Raw genomic sequence first — 16,400 nt, 5'->3', positions numbered from 1 at the left:
TCTCTTATTTCTTCTGATTCTTTTTCATATACCATCTGCTCACCCTCCTTCTCCACCACCCAGGCTCAGTTTTGTTGTGTTGCCCTAAACAAAGGCTGCATACTTTCCAGCTTGCAACACTGCAGCTTCACTCTTAAGGCTTTATGTCCGTATGTCCTCTTCCTCAGCAACCCCATTGTCTTCACAAGGAAAAGCAGTGAATGAATATGAGGGGAATTACTGTAGGTCTCTTGCCTAGGTTGCAACCCAGTTTAACAGGGATTTGGAGATTCAAAACTCATTTTACTCAGGTTTAAGAAGAAAGGAGAGGGACAGTGGGAAAAGTAAGTTTGAGGTTGCTGGCCTTAGTGATTCCCTCCCTTTCATTCCCTTGACCTGGCCCTAGGGTGTCACTCTTAGAAGATCATAGAGATTGCAATGCATGGAGTAGTTGGAGATCAAAGAAATAATTGTCCTTCAAGAGTTTCTAGTTTCCGGGAGGAACGCAAATACACGAAAACAATGTATTATATGTGAGACAGCTACTTAAGCTATCTGAAGGTGGCACAGAACATAAAAGGGGGAAAAATTGACAGTTATGTGGGATAAAAGTGTTAGAGATGGGCCGGGCGCGGTGGCTCAAGCCTGTAATCCCAGCACTTTGGGAGGCCGAGGCGGGCGGATCACAAGGTCAGGAGATCGAGACCACAGTGAAACCCCGTCTCTACTAAAAATACAAAAAAATTAGCCGGGCGCGGTGGCGGGCGCCTGTAGTCCCAGCTACTCAGGAGGCTGAGGCAGGAGAATGGCGGGAACCCGGGAGGCGGAGCTTGCAGTGAGCCAAGATCGCGCCACTGCACTCCAGCCTGGGCAACAGCGTGAGACTCCGTCTCAAAAAAAAAAAAAAAAAAAAAAAAAGTGTTAGAGAATGTTTCACTTCCAGCACAAGGACTAGATGCACGAGAATGGCCTGTTTTTGAGAACAAGGAAGAGATCATGGTGAGAATATTGGAATAGGTATAGTTAGAGGCAATATTGGGAACCCTGAAATATTTTTTGCCCCAATAGGATGTGATACAAAATAATTGAGAGACTAACAAAGTTTCATCAGAATTAATAGAGGATTGGCCGGGTCCAGTGGCTCACATCTGTAATCCCAGCACTTTGGGAGGCCAAGGCAAGTGGATCACTTGAGGCCAAGAGTTAAAGAGCAGCCCGGTCAACAATGTGAAACCCCATCTCTACTAAAAATACAAAAATTAGGCCAGGTGTGGTGGCTCACACTCGTAATCCCAGCACTTTGGGATGATGAGGTGAGCAGATCACCTGAGGTTGGGAGTTTGACCAACATGGAGAACCAACATGACCAACATGGAGAAAACCCGTCTTTACTAAAAATAGAAAAAATTAGCCGGGCGTGGTGGGTGCAGGCCTGTAATCCCAGCTACTTAGGATGCTGAGTCAAGACAATCTCTTGAACCTGAGAGGCAGAGGTTGCGGTGAGCCAAGATTGAGCCATTGTACTCCAGCCTGGGCAACAAGAGCGAAACTCCTTCTCAAAAAAAAAAAAAAATTAGCCAGGCATGGTGGCAGGTGCCTGTAATCCCAGCTACTTGGGAGGCTGAGACAGGAGAATCACTTGAACCCGGGAGGCAGAGGTTGCAGTGGCTGAGATTGCACCATTCATTGCATTCCACCCTGGCAACAGAGGGACACACTGTCTCAAAAAAAAAAAAAAAAAAAAAAAAAGGAAAGGCACGTACTTGGATTGGAAGAGGAATGGGGATTCTCAAAGTTTCTTTTTCTTTTTCTTTCTTTTTTTTGAGACAGTTTCACCATGTTTGCCAGGTTGGTCTCAAACTCCTGGCCTCAAGTGATTTGCCCTCCTCGGCCTCCCAAAGTGCTGGGATTACAGGCGTGAGCCACCACACCCAGCCCAGATTCTCAAAGTTTTGAATTTGATTTTCCCACAGCCCCAGCCAGTCCTCCTTTTGTCTGAATAAGGAGAACACTTTTTTCCCTAATAGAAATTGGAGGTTAACATGTTTTAGGCATAAATGTTCTGCTTCCCTGACCTTGTCACTCAGAGTGTACTCAACTACTGAGTGGGGTGGTGTAGATAATCCTCTTATGATCAGAGGGTCCCTCTAGCGGTGAGCAGCGACTAGCGCTTATTCTCTAGCTATATCCTCTAATTTATATTCAGATACAAGTAGGGTCTGTTAGTATAAAACTTCTAACTAAAAGAGAAATTAAAATCATAGGATAATAAAGTTGGAAATCATCATCTGGTCTGACATTTTACTCTTAAGCATGTCAATCTCAGCTATTCTGAAAAGTATTCAGAGATGAAGTCTCATTCTTTATTAGTTTTTCCTTTTTTCTTTTTTTGAGACAGAGTTTCACTCTTGTCGCCCAGGCTGGAGTACAATAGCACGATCTTGGCTCACTGCAACCTTCGCCTCCCGTATTCAAGGGATTCTCCTGCTTCAGCCTCCAGAGTAGCTGGGACTATAGGCACCCGCCACAATGCCTGGCTAATTTTTGTATTTTTAGTAGGAAGGGGTTTCACCATGTTGGCCAATATCTTCTCGATCTCCTGAATTCGTGATCCATCTGCTTCGGCCTCCCAAAGTGCTGGGATTGCCCAGCCTTGGTTTTCTTTATTTTAGAGTCTTGTTCTATCACCCAGAGCAATCCCAGCTCACTGCAGCCTTTACCTTCTGGGCTCAGGCGACTGTCCTACCTTAACCTTTCAAGTAGCTGAGACTACGGGCCTGCACCATCACAACCAGCTAATTTTTGTATTTTTTGGTTGCAACGGGGGTATCCAGGCTGGTCTCGAACTCCCTACCTCAAGTGATCTGCCCACCTCGGCCTCTCAAAGTGCTGGTATTACAGGTGTGAGCCACCATGCCCAGCTGGCCTTTATTTTTCATTATGGAAATTTCCAAACCAAAAGTAGAGTAGTATGGTGAACCACTGTGTACACATAACCCAGCTTCAATAATTATCAACATAAAAGGCCAGTGTGGCCGGGTGCAGTGGCTCAAGCCTGTAATCCCAGCTTTCGGAGGCTGAGATGGGAGGCCCAGAGTTTGAGGTTGCAATGAGCTATATATGATTGCACCACTGCTGCACTCCAGCCCAGTGAGACCTTGTCTCTTTTGTTTTATTTAACACCCTGTCTCAAAAAACAAAATAATTTGTTTCTTCCAAAGGATTAAATCCCAAACTTCATATACTTTTTTTGTCTATGAATATAACATATAACCCTTAATAAAGATTCCTTTTATAATGGTGACAACTTTAACACTATTATCATGCCTAAAAAAATTATTTAATAGCCGGGCGCGGTGGCTCAAGCCTGTAATCCCAGCACGTTGGGAGGCCGAGACGGGCAGATCACGAGGTCAGGAGATCGAGACCATCCTGGCTAACACAATGAAACCCCGTCTCCACTAAAAATACAAAAAAATTAGCCGGGCGTGGTGGCGGCGCCTGTAGTCCCAGCTACTCGGGAGGCTGAGGCAGGAGAATGGCGGGAACCCGGGAGGCGGAGCTTGCAGTGAGCCGAGATCGTGCCACTGCACTCCAGCCTGGGCGACAGAGCGAGACTCCGCCTCAAAAAAAAAAAAAAAAAATTATTTAATATCAAATATCCAGCTGATGTGATGGCTCACACCTGTAATCCCAACACTTTGAGACTTTTTTTTTTCAGAGATGGGGTCTCACTATATTGCCTATGCTGGTCTCGAACTCCTGCACTCAATTCATCCTCTCACATCAAAAATTAAAAACAAATGAGCCGGGCTTGGTGGCATGCACCTATAGCCCCAGCTACTCAGGAGGCTGAGGCAGGAGGATTGCTTGAACCCTGGAGGTGGAGATTGCAGTGAGCCGAGATCAGGCCACTGCACTCCAGTCTGGGCGAAAGAGCAACACCCTGTCTCAAACAATAAAATTTTGTAGAGACGGAGTCTGGCTGTGTTATCCAGGCTGTTCTCAAACTCCTAGCCTGAGTTGATCCTCCTGCCTGGGCCTCCCAAAACGCTGGGATTATAAAACCTAAGCCATTGCATCAGGCCTTAAATGTAATTTTTGATTAACAAACCAAAATGGTTTAGTGGTTTTTTCTTTGGGAGATTAGTTAATATAATTGAGTTGTCAAATCTTTTCTGGGCTCTCTACTGGGCTTAGGGAATTGTAAAGATTAAGACACATTGCTGGCCAGGTGTGGTGGCTCACGCCTGTAATCCCAGCACTTTGGGAAGCTGAGGCGGGTGGATCAACTGACGTCAAGAGATCGAAACCAGCCTGGCCAACATGGTGAAACCCTGTCTCTACTAAAAATACAAAATTAGCCGGTCATGGTGTCACGCCCCTGTAGTCCCAGCTACCTGGGAGGCTGAGGCGGGAGAATCGCTGGAACCCAGGAGGCAGAGGTTGCAGTGAGCCTAGATCGAGACACTGCACTCTAGCCTGGGTGACAGAGTGAGACTCCTTCATCTCAAAAAAAAAAAAAAAAAAAAAAAAGACACGTTGCCTACCCTTAGTTAAATGGGGGAGGAGATAAATATACAAATAAATTCAATTCAAAGGTATAAGGGCTTGTTGAATTAAAATTCTACAGGGAACTGAAGGCTGTAGAAAGTCATTAGTGATCTCTACTTTTTTTTTTTTTTTTTTTTTTGAGACGGAGTCTCACTCTGTCCCCCAGGCTGGAATGCAGTGGCGTGATCTCTGCTCACTGCAATCTCTGCCTCCCGGGTTCAAGCGATTCTCCTTCCTCAGCCTCCAGAGTAGCTGGGATTACAGGCGCCCGCCACTATGCCTGGCTAGTTTTTTTTTTTTTTTTTTAAGATGGGGTCTCACTCTGTTGCCCACGCTTGAGTGCAGTGGTGCAATCTCGGCTCATTGCAATCTCCGTCTCCCGGGTTCAAGTAATTCTCCTGCCTCAGCCTCCCGAGTAGCTGGGATTACAGGCGTGCGCCACCATGCCCGGCTAATTTTTTGTATTTTTAGTAGATACAGGGTTTCACCATGCTGGTCAGGCTGGTCTCGAACTCCTGACTTCGTGATCCGCCCGCCTTGGCCTCCCAAAGTGCTAGAATAACAGGCGTGAGCCACCGCGCTCGGCCGATCCCGACACTTTTTTTTTTAAATGACGAAGCTGGAACCGACACAGCACTTTCAAAGGTTCCTCCATAGCTCCTCTGAGATCTGGCCAGCGGGAAACCCCAACTGGGAACTGCAATGGCAGGGAAAGTAGAGGCTAGATCCTGTTGTGTCACCGCGATTCCCTTCAACTACCCACAAGAAGCCCATTTGTTTGGCGGCGCCTACAACTCCCAGAACGCAACACGGGGGACGGAGGCGGAAGCTGCTGGCCAAGCCGAGGTCTGTGATTGGTGAAGAGCGATGGGCCAATTGGAGGAGTTGTTGTTAGGCCGTCCCGGAGAACCGGTCGGGAGGGAGGAAGGTGGCAAGATGGTGTTGGAAAGCACTATGGTGTGGTGAGGAGCTACCTCGGGGCAGGAGGGGCACAGCTGGGTCCCGGGCGCGTGTGGCGCCAAGGCAGGGCGGGCCTGGGGTGGGGGCCGGGAGCTCATGGGCGAGAGGCGGCCCTGGGCCCGGAGGTTAGGAGCCCGCTGGAGTCCCTGAGTCATCCCGGGGCCGTGGAGTGGCAGACAGTCCCTGGTTACCCCTCTCACCCCCAGGGGGACGGTCATTGACCGGTCATTCCTGCTGCCTTTCTCTGTTCTAGCGCCGTCTTCTCTAGAGCAGCCCGGGTCTGTCCTTAGCCACAGTTCTGCTTCTCGGACTCATCGTAATAGTTTTCTGCCCTCCTTTCTTCGCAAAATAATGTCTATTAGAAAAATAGATTATTAATCCCTTCCTCTCCCCATTCCCTCGTCTCTAACTTCATTACCTTTCCCTGTGTCATCTTCAAAGGTACCATTTACAGATTGCTTTTTATGTATCAGTCATTTTGTTTATCTCACTTAAACCTCACAACCACACCTTAAGGTAAATTATCTCTCCGTTTTACGGTTCAGGATACCGAGTCTCAGCGATTTTGAGTGATTTGTCCAAAATCACACAGCTAGTTAAGTGGTGGAGTCAAGATTTAAACCCAGGGCTGTCTGACACAAAGGCTTTATCCGGTGAGGTAGCTGTCTTCGCCAGTCTCAGGCTTGGGCTGAGTACCTATTAGGAGTCACATTAGATGGGGAGGACATAAATTTTTGCAGGATTGCAAGAGTTCCTTCTACCTGTAATCATTGAATGTAATACAGAATAGTTGACGAACACAAATCACCAATTGGGTGAGACAGACACCTATGAGATTTCGTCTTTTTAGTTTTTTGGGGGAGCATAGCGTTGCCAGGTAACATACAGGATGCCCAGTGAAATTTGAATTTCAGATAAACGATGAATAATTTTTTTTTGAGAGGGTCTCGCTCTGTCGCCCGAACTGGAGTGCAGTGGCCCAATCCGGCTCACTGCAGCCTCCGCCTCCTGGGTTCAAGTGATTCTCAATGATTGAACTAATTTACACTTGCACCAACGGTATACCAGTGTTCTCTTTTCTCGCAACCTTGCCAGCTTCTTTTTTGACTTTTTAGGATAGCCATTCTGACTGGTGTTAGGTGGTATCTCATTGTGGTTTTGATTTATTTGCATTTCTCTAATGATCAGTGATACTGAGGTCTTTTTCATATGCTTGTTGGCCGTATAGTATGTCTTCTTTTGAAAAGTGGCCAGGCGCGGTGGCTCAGGTCTGTAATCCCAGCGCTTTGGAAGGCCGAAGTGGGTGTATCACCTGAGGTCAGGAGTTCCTGACTAGCCTGGCCAACATGGTGAAACCCTGTTTCTACTAAAAATACAAAATTTAGCCAGGCGCGGTGGTGGGCGCCTGCAGTCCCAGCTACTTCGGAGGCTGAGGTGGGAGAATCGTTTGAACCCCAGAGGTGGAGGTTGCAGTGAGCCGAGATGGTGCCACTGCACTCCAGCCTGGGCGACTGAGTGAGACTCCCTCTCAAATAAATACATAAATAAATAAAAATAAAGTATCTGATATCTGTTCATGTCCTTTGCCCACTTTTTTTTTCTTTTTGAGATGGAGTTTTGCCCTTCTTGCCCAGATTGAGTGCAGTGGTGCCATCTCAGCTCACTGCAACCTCCGCCTCCTGGGTTCAAGTGATTCTCCTGCCTCAGCCTCCTGAGTAACTGGAATTACAGGTGTCCACCACCATGCCCAGCTAATTTTTTGTATTTTTAGTAGAGACGGGATTTCATCATGTTGGCCAGGCTGGTTTCAAACTCTTGAGCTCAGATGATCCACCCGACTCAGCCTCCCAAACTTCAGGGAATACAGGTGTTGAGCCACCACGCCTGGCTCCTTTGCCCACTTTTTTTTTTTTTTTTTTTTTTTTTTTTTTGTTCTTACTGCCCAGGCTGGAGTGCAATGGCACAATCTTGGCTCACTGCAACCTTCGGCTCACCGCAACCTCCACCTCCCGGGTTCAAGCGATTCTCCTGCCTTAGCCTCCCGAGTAGCTGGGATTACAGGCATGTGCCACCATACCTAGCTAATTTTGTGTTTTTAGTAGAGACAGGGTTTCTCCATGTTGGTCAGGCTGGTCTCAAACTCCTGACCTCAGGTGATCCACCCGCCTCAGCCTCCCAAAGTGCTAGGATTACAGGTGTGAGCTACTGTGCCCAGCCCATCTTCCAGGATTTTTATAGTTTTGAGTTTTACAGTAAGTCTTTAATCCGTCTTCAGTTAATTTTTGTGTATGGTTTAAGAAAGGGGTCCATCTTCAATCTTCTGCATATGGCTAGCCAGTTATGCCAGCACCAGTTATTGAATAGGGACTCTTTCTCCTCACTGCTTTTGTCAGCTTTGTCCAAGAGCAGATGGTCATAGGTGTGCAGCCTTATTTCTAGACTCTCTATTCTGTCCCATTGGTTTCTGTGCCTGTTTTTGTACCAATACCGTGTGGTTTTGGTTATTGTAGTCCTGTAGTAGTAGTTTGAAGTTGGGTAAAGTTGCCTCCAGCTTTGTTCTTTTAGCTTAGGATTGCCTTGACTTTTCCGGCTCTTTGTTGGTTCCATATGAATTTTCAAATAGTTTTTTTCTAGTTCTTTGAAGAATGTCCTTGGTAGTTTGATAGGAGTAGCAGTGAATCTGTAAATTGCTTTGGGCAGTATGGCTTGTTTGTTTGTTTGTTTATTTATTTATTTATTTATAAGACAGAGTCTTGCTCTGTCGCCCAGGCTGGAGTGCAGTGGTGTGATCTCAGCTCACTGCAACCTCCGCCTCCCAGGTTCAAGTGATTATTGTGCCTCAGCCTTCCAAGTAGCTAGGATTCCAGGCACCTGCCATTATACCTGGCTTATTTTTTGTATTTTTAGCAAAGATGGGGTTTGGCCATGTTGGCCGGGCTGGTCTTGAGCTCCTGGCCTCAAGTGATCTGCCCACCTCGGCCTCCCAAAGTGCTTGAATTACAGGTGTGAGCCACCATGCCTGGCAGTATGGCCATTTTAATGATACTGATTCTTCCTATTCATGAGCGTGGGATGTTTTTCCACTTGTTTGTATCTTCTTTATTTGAGCAGTATTTTGTAATTCTCATTGTAGAGATCTTTCATCTCCCTGGTTAGTTGTATTCCTAGGTTTGTTTTTTTTGTTTGTTTGTTTTGTTTGTTTTTCTGAGATGGAGTCTCGCTCTTGTTGCCCAGGCTGGAGTGCAGTGGTGCCATCTCGGCTCACTGCAACCTCTGCCTCCCGGGTTCAAGGGATTCTCCTGTCCCAGCCTCCCGAGTAGCTGGGATTACAGGCGCCTGCCACCATGACCAGGTAATTTTTTTTCTGTATTTTTAGTAGAGATGCGGTTTCATCATATTGGTCAGGCTGATCTCGAACACCTGACCTCAGGTGATCCGCCCACCTCAGCGTCTCAGAGTGCTAACATTACAGGCGTGAGCCACCGCGTCCAGCCAAGGTATTTTATTATTTTTGTGGCAGTATGCACGTAGTTTTTTTTTTTTTTTGAGACCCAGTCTCGCTCTTGTTGCCCAGGCTGCAGTGCAATGGCGTGATCTCAACTCACTGCAACCTTGGCCTCCCGGGTTCAAGCAATTCTCCTGCCTCAGCCTCCTGAGTAGCTGGGACTACAAGTGTGTACCACCACGCCTCGCTAATTATTGTATTTTTAGTAGAGACGGGGTTTCACGATGTTAGCCAACACTGGACTCGAACTCCTGACTTCAAGTGATACACCTGCCTCCACCTCCCAAAGTGCTGGGATTGCAGGCATAAGCCACCATGCCCAGCCTATTTTATATATATTTTTTTTTTCTTTTTTTTTTTTTGAGACGAAGTTTTGCTTTTGTTGCCCAGGCTACAGTGCAATGGTGTGATCACCACAACCTCCACCTCCTGGGTTCAGGTGATTCTCCTGTCTCAGCCTCCCAAGTAGGTGGGATTACAGGCATGTGCCACCATGCCCAGCTAATTTTTAATTTTTAGTAGAGACAGGGTTTCTACATGTTGGTCAGGCTGGTCTCGAACTCCTGACCTCAGGTGATCTGCCCGCCTCGGCCTCCCAAAGTGCTGGGATTACAGACGTGAGCCACCACGCCCAGCTATAGATATTTTTAAGTTACCTTCTTCATTTCTTGTATTTGGATTACTGCCATTTAATGGGAGGGTTAAATTATCCATGACAAAGCTTAGTAGCACTTAAGTGCAGCTTATAGGAAGGTGCTGTGGTTCATCAGTAGATCACCTCCTTTGGAGCTCATCAGAATCACTTTGTAAAGATTTAAAAATTTTTTTGGCTGGGCACAGGTGAAACAGGTGATTATCTGAAACACAGATAACAGGTGGCTCACACGTGTTATCCCAGCACTTGGGGAGGTAGAGGCAGGAGGATCACTTGAGCTCAGAAGTTCAAGACCAGCTTGGGCAACATATTTAGACCCCTGTCTCTACAAAACAATTTAAAAGGTAGCTGGGCGTGGTGGCTCGCACCTATAATCCCAGCTACTTGGGAGGCTGAGGTGAGAGGATCACTTGAGCCCAGGAGGTGGACACTGCAGTGAGCCATGAGTGCATCACTCTACTCCACCTGAGTGACAGAGCAAGACCCTGCCTCAAAAAAAAAAAAAAAAAAAAAAAATTCCTCATTGGTTATTCTGAGTCAATAAATGTGGGCTAAGGCTTGATCATCTGTATATTTAAAAAAGGAAAAAAAAGCTACAGGTGATTCTATGAAGACTGAGAGCTGCTGCTATAGGGGGCCCCTGGAACTGGAGAGAAGGTTTTGGAGAACTTCTACATTTCTTCTCTCTTGTCCTTCAACCCTAATCTGGCAGTGTGGACAACAGTGAGTATATGCGGAATGGAGACTTCTTACCCACCCGGCTGCAGGCCCAGCAGGACGCTGTCAACATAGTTTGTCATTCAAAGACCCGCAGCAACCCCGAGAACAACGTGGGCCTTATCACACTGGCTAAGTATGGGGGACAGAGGAGGAGGGGACTCAGTAGGTGGGTGGTTGTTACATGCTACTCTTCTGTAGATTCCTTGAGGCTGCTTTTGCCCATCACCTTCCTAGATTGCCTTCTTCACTTTTTAGTGTAAATGTTAATAGCAACTTGTTTTTTGTATTAACCTGCTCAGTTTAATTTAATACAGTACAGAAGCTAAATCTCCTGGGGTGAAATTTCTGTTTCTTTTTATTGTTTGTTGGGCAGGGCTAGGGTAAGGGGTGAAATTTCATAATATATTTTAAAGTCAGTGAAAAGTGATTTTGGGCTGGGCGCAGTGGCTCATGCCTGTAATCCCAGGAGTTTGAGACCAGCCTGGGTAACAGGGCAAAACCCTGTCTCTACTAAAAATACAAAAATTAGCCAGGTGTGGTGGTGGGTACCTGTAATCTCAGCTACTCAGGAGCCTGAGGCAGGAGAATCGCTTGAACCCGGGAGGCGGAGGTTGCAGTGAGCCAAGATCATACCACTGCACACCAGTGTGGGTGACAGAATGAGACTCGATCTCAAAAAAAAAAAGAGAGAGAAAAAGAAATTTTTGGATCAGAGCCCCTAGGCATATATCACACATCCTTTTACCCTAAAAGTGTTTTGTTTTAGGAACTGATAATTCTTAAATGAGTAGCCTCCCACTCCAGTGTACATAGTGTTAGCTGGGAAAATGGGTCTGGAGGTGGAGAAGACAGGAGAGATACAAAGTAGCATTGTTATTTTGGTGGATTCTCAGGGCCCTGTGAGCCTTTAAAAGGAGTTAGGGGAAAACATTTGGAAGTAGAGGGCAGGTTTCTTTTTTTTTTTTTTTTTGAGACAGAGTCTTGCTTAGTCACCCAGGCTGGAGTGCAATGGCGCGATCTCGGCTCACTGCAAGCTCCGCCTCCCGGGTTCACGCCATTCTCCTGCCTCAGCCTCCCGAGTAGCTGGGACTACAGGCGCCCGCCGCCTCGCCCGGCTAATTTTTTGCATTTTTAGTAGAGACGGGGTTTCACCGTGTTAGCCAGGATGGTCTCGATCTCCTGACCTCGTGATCCGCCCGCCTCAGCCTCCCAAAGTGCTGGGATTACAGGCGTAAGCCACCGCGCCCGGCCGAGGGCAGGTTTCTTACAAAGCCAACCACTTAATTATTTCTGTGCTTGGTTTCCATTAAATACTAGATATTTGATTAAGAAGAATAGAGGCCAAGCACAGTGGCTCACACCTGTAATCCCTGCATTCTGGGAGGCCAAGGCAGACGGATCACTTGAGGTCAGGAGTTCGAGACCAGCCTGGCCAACATGGCAAAACCCTGTCTCTACTAAAAATACAAAAATTAGCCGGGCATGGTGGTGCACATCTGTAATCCGAGCTATTCAGGAGACTGAGGCAGGAGAATCCCTTGAACCCAGGAGGCGGAGATTGCAGTGAGCCAAGATTGTGCCACTGCACTCCAGCCTGGGTGACAGAGCAAGACTTTGTCTCAAAAAATAAAAAAGAAGAATAGAGATTACAGTTAGAATAGAAATAGTGGTTATTATCCAGGTCTTTAAAGAAAACTCAGACACAGTTTAGAGGTAGTTGTGCTGACCTGAACTCACTGAAATGCTTTTCCTACATCCCAGTGACTGTGAAGTGCTGACCACACTCACCCCAGACACTGGTCGTATCCTGTCCAAGCTGCACACTGTCCAACCCAAGGGCAAGATCACCTTCTGCACTGGTATCCGCGTGGCCCATGTGAGTCCTACTGGGTTCTCTGGACTGTTTCTCCCTGCTCTGAGGTCCTGCCTCCATCATACTTATTTCTCCCCTGGATTCCTGAGCTAGGACCAGAGCAAGAGAAAGTTAACTTGGCATAGAAAGGATATGGGGGATGAGTCAAGGGTAGTTGAGGGTTGTAAGGGGAAAAATCCCTAGAATTGAGAATTACGGTTGGGTGTGGTAGCTCACGCCTGTAATCCCAGCAGTTTGGGAGGCCAAAGGAGGAGGATTGCTGAAGGCCAGCAGTTTAAGACCTGGCACATAGCGAGACCATGTTTCTCTCTTTTTTTTTTTTTAAAAAAAAAAAAAAAAAAAAGGCTGGGTGCGGTGGCTCACACCTGTAATCCCAGCACTTTGGGAGGGTCACCTGAGGTCAGGAGTTCGAGACCAGTCTGCCCAACGTGGTAAAACTCCATCTTTACTAAAAATATAAAAATTGGCCAGTACTCGGGAGGCTGAGGCAGGATAATCGCTGGAACCCAGGAGGTGGAGGTTGCAGTGAGCTGAGATCGTGCCACTGCACTCCAGCCTGGGTGACAGAGCGAGACTCCATCTCAAAAAAAAAAAAAAAAGGAGAATTAACCTCCCTTCTTTATGCACAGAGAGTCACAGCAAAAAGGGAGGAATTGGGGGTGTTAAATCTTGTGTGAGCGTGATGGTAGATGGTATACTTGAGGTACAAAGAAACTGTAAGAAAACGGAACCGAGTGACAGAGGAAAGAGCTGAGTGATTTCTCTGGTTGACTCTGAGAACTTCCTCTCCCTTTACAAGCTGGCTCTGAAGCACCGACAGGGCAAGAATCACAAGATGCGCATCATTGCCTTTGTGGGAAGCCCGGTGGAGGACAATGAGAAGGATGTGAGTCCAAGTGGCAGCTGGGGAATGTGGGCAGCCAGTGTTTGGGACTGAGGTCTTTCATCCCTCAGGAGAACCTGGCAGAGGCATCAGGCTCATGACTTTGGGGAAAGGTGAATGTGGAGAATTCAGTTTTTCTGTTGTAGGACCTTGGGGAGGTCAATAGAGTTCTGTATGCTTTTATGCGGCAGGTCCTTTCCCCCCTCGAGTATGGAACAGATTTCTTGATTTTTCTCCCCTTCTTCCCAGCTGGTGAAACTGGCTAAACGCCTCAAGAAGGAGAAAGTAAATGTTGACATTATCAATTTTGGGGAAGAGGTGAGTAGGGACTGATTGGAGGGCATTGGCTTAATTTGGTTATAAACAGAATGGTCCTTAACCCTGAGGAGTGTGGGCACTGTAGCAGAGTAGTATGGACGTGGCAAAGAACAGGGAGCAAGGCCTGAAGGAGGGCGTCCTGTGTTCTTTCCTCACCAGGAGGTGAACACAGAAAAGCTGACAGCCTTTGTAAACACGTTGAATGGCAAAGATGGAACCGGTTCTCATCTGGTGACAGTGCCTCCTGGGCCCAGCTTGGCTGATGCTCTCATCAGTTCTCCGATTTTGGCTGGCGAAGGTGGTGCCATGCTGGGTCTTGGTGCCAGTGACTTTGAATTTGGAGTAGATCCCAGTGCTGATCCTGAGCTGGCCTTGGTGAGCAAATGTTGACCCCAGGTAGAGCCCAAAGGCCCTTTTTTGTTCTTTTCTGGCACACACATCACAGAGCTTCTACTAGGCTGAACAGTCCTAGACACTCCCAGTAACTCATATTCCAAGACCTCCTTTTGCCCCCTCTTCCCTATACTTCTGTCTGATCTCTAGGAGCACTAATGTCAGACGCTTTCTTTTTCACTCCCCCTGATGAAAACCAAGGCTTCTCCCAAGTCCTTTTTAATCCCATACCACTGCTTATCCCTCCAGCTTCTCTGTGTGATAAACCAGAAGCTGCCCCTTTATGTTCCTTTCCTACACCCCAACTAACTTTCCCAGCTCCCTGTAGGAGTGAGGGCAGGGGAGCCCTGATTGTGCCCTGCTCTTCATCAGGCCCTTCGTGTATCAATGGAAGAGCAGCGGCAGCGGCAGGAGGAGGAGGCCCGGCGGGCAGCTGCAGCTTCTGCTGCTGAGGCTGGGATTGCTACGACTGGGACTGAAGGTGAAAGAGGTGGAATCTGAAGTCCTGGGACTGTGGGATGCTAAACATTGAAAGCTGGGTATAGGCACTGCAGGGAGAGTGTGGAGGTCTGACAGAGTAGGAATATGTGGGAGGGCCGGGCTAGGGGAATGGCTTTGGGGGCTGGCCTGTGTGGATATGGCATCAATTCTACCCTGCTCCTCTTTTCCTTTTCCCAGACTCAGATGATGCCCTGCTGAAGATGACCATCAGCCAGCAAGAGTTTGGCCGCACTGGGCTTCCTGACCTAAGCAGTATGACTGAGGAAGAGCAGATTGCTTATGCCATGCAGATGTCCCTGCAGGGAGCAGGTGAGCCAGAGCCTGGGTGGTGCCTAGGCAGAGGGCTGGGATGAAGAAGGGTAACTGAACAGAGTGACCTCTCTTCCTCAGAGTTTGGCCAGGCGGAATCAGCAGACATTGATGCCAGCTCAGCCATGGACACATCTGAGCCAGCCAAGGTGAGACCCAAACCTGCCCCCGCGTCAGGTTTAACGTCCTTGAATTTAGATCCTCATCCCTCTGAGGCTGGGAGCATTTCTACCATAGCTAAGTCCTTTGAGGAGCAGAGGGAAACACATGGATATGCATTTCTTACATGTAAACCTTGCTAAGGTAGCAATGCTAGTGGTCAAAGTTGGAGAAGTGTCCTCATGTTCTGTAATTTTCCTTCCTTGCTGGTGGGAGCAGCCTGGGCAGTTCTCTAGGATGTCTACCCAGGAGGGAGAAAAGAGGGTCTGGGAAAAAGAAAAAGGAGAACTGGGTGTCTTGAGAGCAGGAAACCTCAGTGTGATGGAATCTGTTTTTCTCCTCAGAGCTCAATTAACAGAGTTCTCAACAGGTGCCTCCTCTATTTGGTCAGTAATAACTGTTTGCATTCATGCCATAGAAAGGATTTTGCTGATTTGTCCTTTCCTTACCTCGGCCAGAGGTGCCCGAATCCCCACACAGTCAGAAGGCAGGGGAGCTCCGGCAGCGGCATGCTCCTGTCCTTCACACCTGCTTACTCCCTGCTGCTCCACACCCTCCCCTGAGCTCACACTGCCTGTTTGCAGGAGGAGGATGATTACGACGTGATGCAGGACCCCGAGTTCCTTCAGAGTGTCCTAGAGAACCTCCCAGGTGTGGATCCCAACAATGAAGCCATTCGAAATGCTATGGGCTCCCTGGCCTCCCAGGCCACCAAGGACGGCAAGAAGGACAAGAAAGAGGAAGACAAGAAGTGAGACTGGAGGGAAAGGGTAGCTGAGCCTGCTCAGGGGACTGCATGGGAAGCACGGAATATAGGGTTAGATGTGTGTTATCTGTAACCATTACAGCCTAAATAAAGCTTGGCAACTTTTTTTCCTTTCTTGCTTCAAATAGTGATGGTGTTGAGTGTGAGAGAGGGGAGGAGCTCCTGGCCTAAAGAAGAGCCTTCCTTGTTGAGTTCTCCATGTCTCTCTTTCCACCTGTCTGGGCCTCCTAATGTGCCGGGATTACAGGCCCAGGAGCCATGTTTCCATTTCTAATGAACGAAGACCTTGTTTAAACCATCTTCTTGCCAATAACTTTTACTCTGCACTCTGACACAGCTGAACCCCAAGTGTGGAATGGTACTCAACCTTTTCATTTTTTTCATGTGTACTTCTAAGGTTCAGCAAGTTTAGGTTATTTGGCCAAGGATATTTAGCTAATGAAGAGGTAGAACCAGGATCAAAATCCAGACTTGTCTCAGACCTGTCTCACCAGTTGAGTCACCACCAAACAGTAGTTTCCTATCGCTCGCTGCCTTCAGTGACCCTGGTCAGCCCTGCAAGTCAGTTCCTTGTAGCAACTACTATACCTTCCTCTACTCCCCCATTACTCTCAACAGAAGCCTGACATCTTTACAGAGTCAAGGTCTTGAGGCAGGAAGCTCTGGCTCCCTCCTTCCCGCCAGCACCTCCCTGCATCAGTTATGCTGTCTCCCGAATATCTGCTGTCCTAAACACCCTGCTGGCGTTTTCCTCTCAGTGTACACGCATCAAATCCACACTACAAGTAACCCTACCTTGAGACTTTATATCATACTGTTTAAATA

The 16,400-nt window shown here is 47.6% G+C and overlaps 1 protein-coding gene across 2 annotated transcripts; it reads left to right on the top strand.

The window, feature by feature from the left end:
- The first annotated feature begins 5,403 nt into the window (after positions 1 to 5,403).
- Positions 5,404 to 15,681, top strand: LOC105497844 (proteasome 26S subunit ubiquitin receptor, non-ATPase 4). Of its 2 annotated transcripts, none has more exons than XM_011769300.2 (10): positions 5,404 to 5,495; positions 10,366 to 10,506; positions 12,135 to 12,249; positions 13,046 to 13,132; positions 13,379 to 13,447; positions 13,607 to 13,822; positions 14,213 to 14,321; positions 14,519 to 14,650; positions 14,732 to 14,799; positions 15,394 to 15,681. In XM_011769300.2, the coding sequence occupies exons 1-10, from the start codon at positions 5,470 to 5,472 to the stop codon at positions 15,562 to 15,564; spliced, it is 1,134 nt and encodes a 377-aa protein (XP_011767602.2). In that variant the 5' UTR covers positions 5,404 to 5,469; the 3' UTR covers positions 15,565 to 15,681. The 2 variants fall into 2 exon arrangements, with proteins under 2 accessions (XP_011767602.2, XP_011767601.2); XM_011769299.2 differs by having other exon boundaries at positions 14,213 to 14,330.
- Positions 15,682 to 16,400: the final 719 nt, after the last annotated feature.

Source organism: Macaca nemestrina, chromosome 1 (assembly GCF_043159975.1).
Source record: "Macaca nemestrina isolate mMacNem1 chromosome 1, mMacNem.hap1, whole genome shotgun sequence".
NCBI classification, from domain to species: Eukaryota; Metazoa; Chordata; class Mammalia; order Primates; family Cercopithecidae; genus Macaca; species Macaca nemestrina.
The sequence above is the reverse complement of the archived record's forward strand: the minus strand, read 5'-3'. Positions and strand labels throughout refer to the sequence as shown.

Bases quoted from the DNA above. Each gene is read 5' to 3' on its own strand.
- LOC105497844 (XM_011769299.2), top strand. From the start codon at position 5,470: ATGGTGTTGGAAAGCACTATGGTGTG. The intron at 13,823-14,212 runs GTGAGCAAATGT...GCTCTTCATCAG, and splicing joins CTGATCCTGAGCTGGCCTTG to GCCCTTCGTGTATCAATGGA. The intron at 14,331-14,518 runs GTGGAATCTGAA...TCCTTTTCCCAG, and splicing joins TGGGACTGAAGGTGAAAGAG to ACTCAGATGATGCCCTGCTG.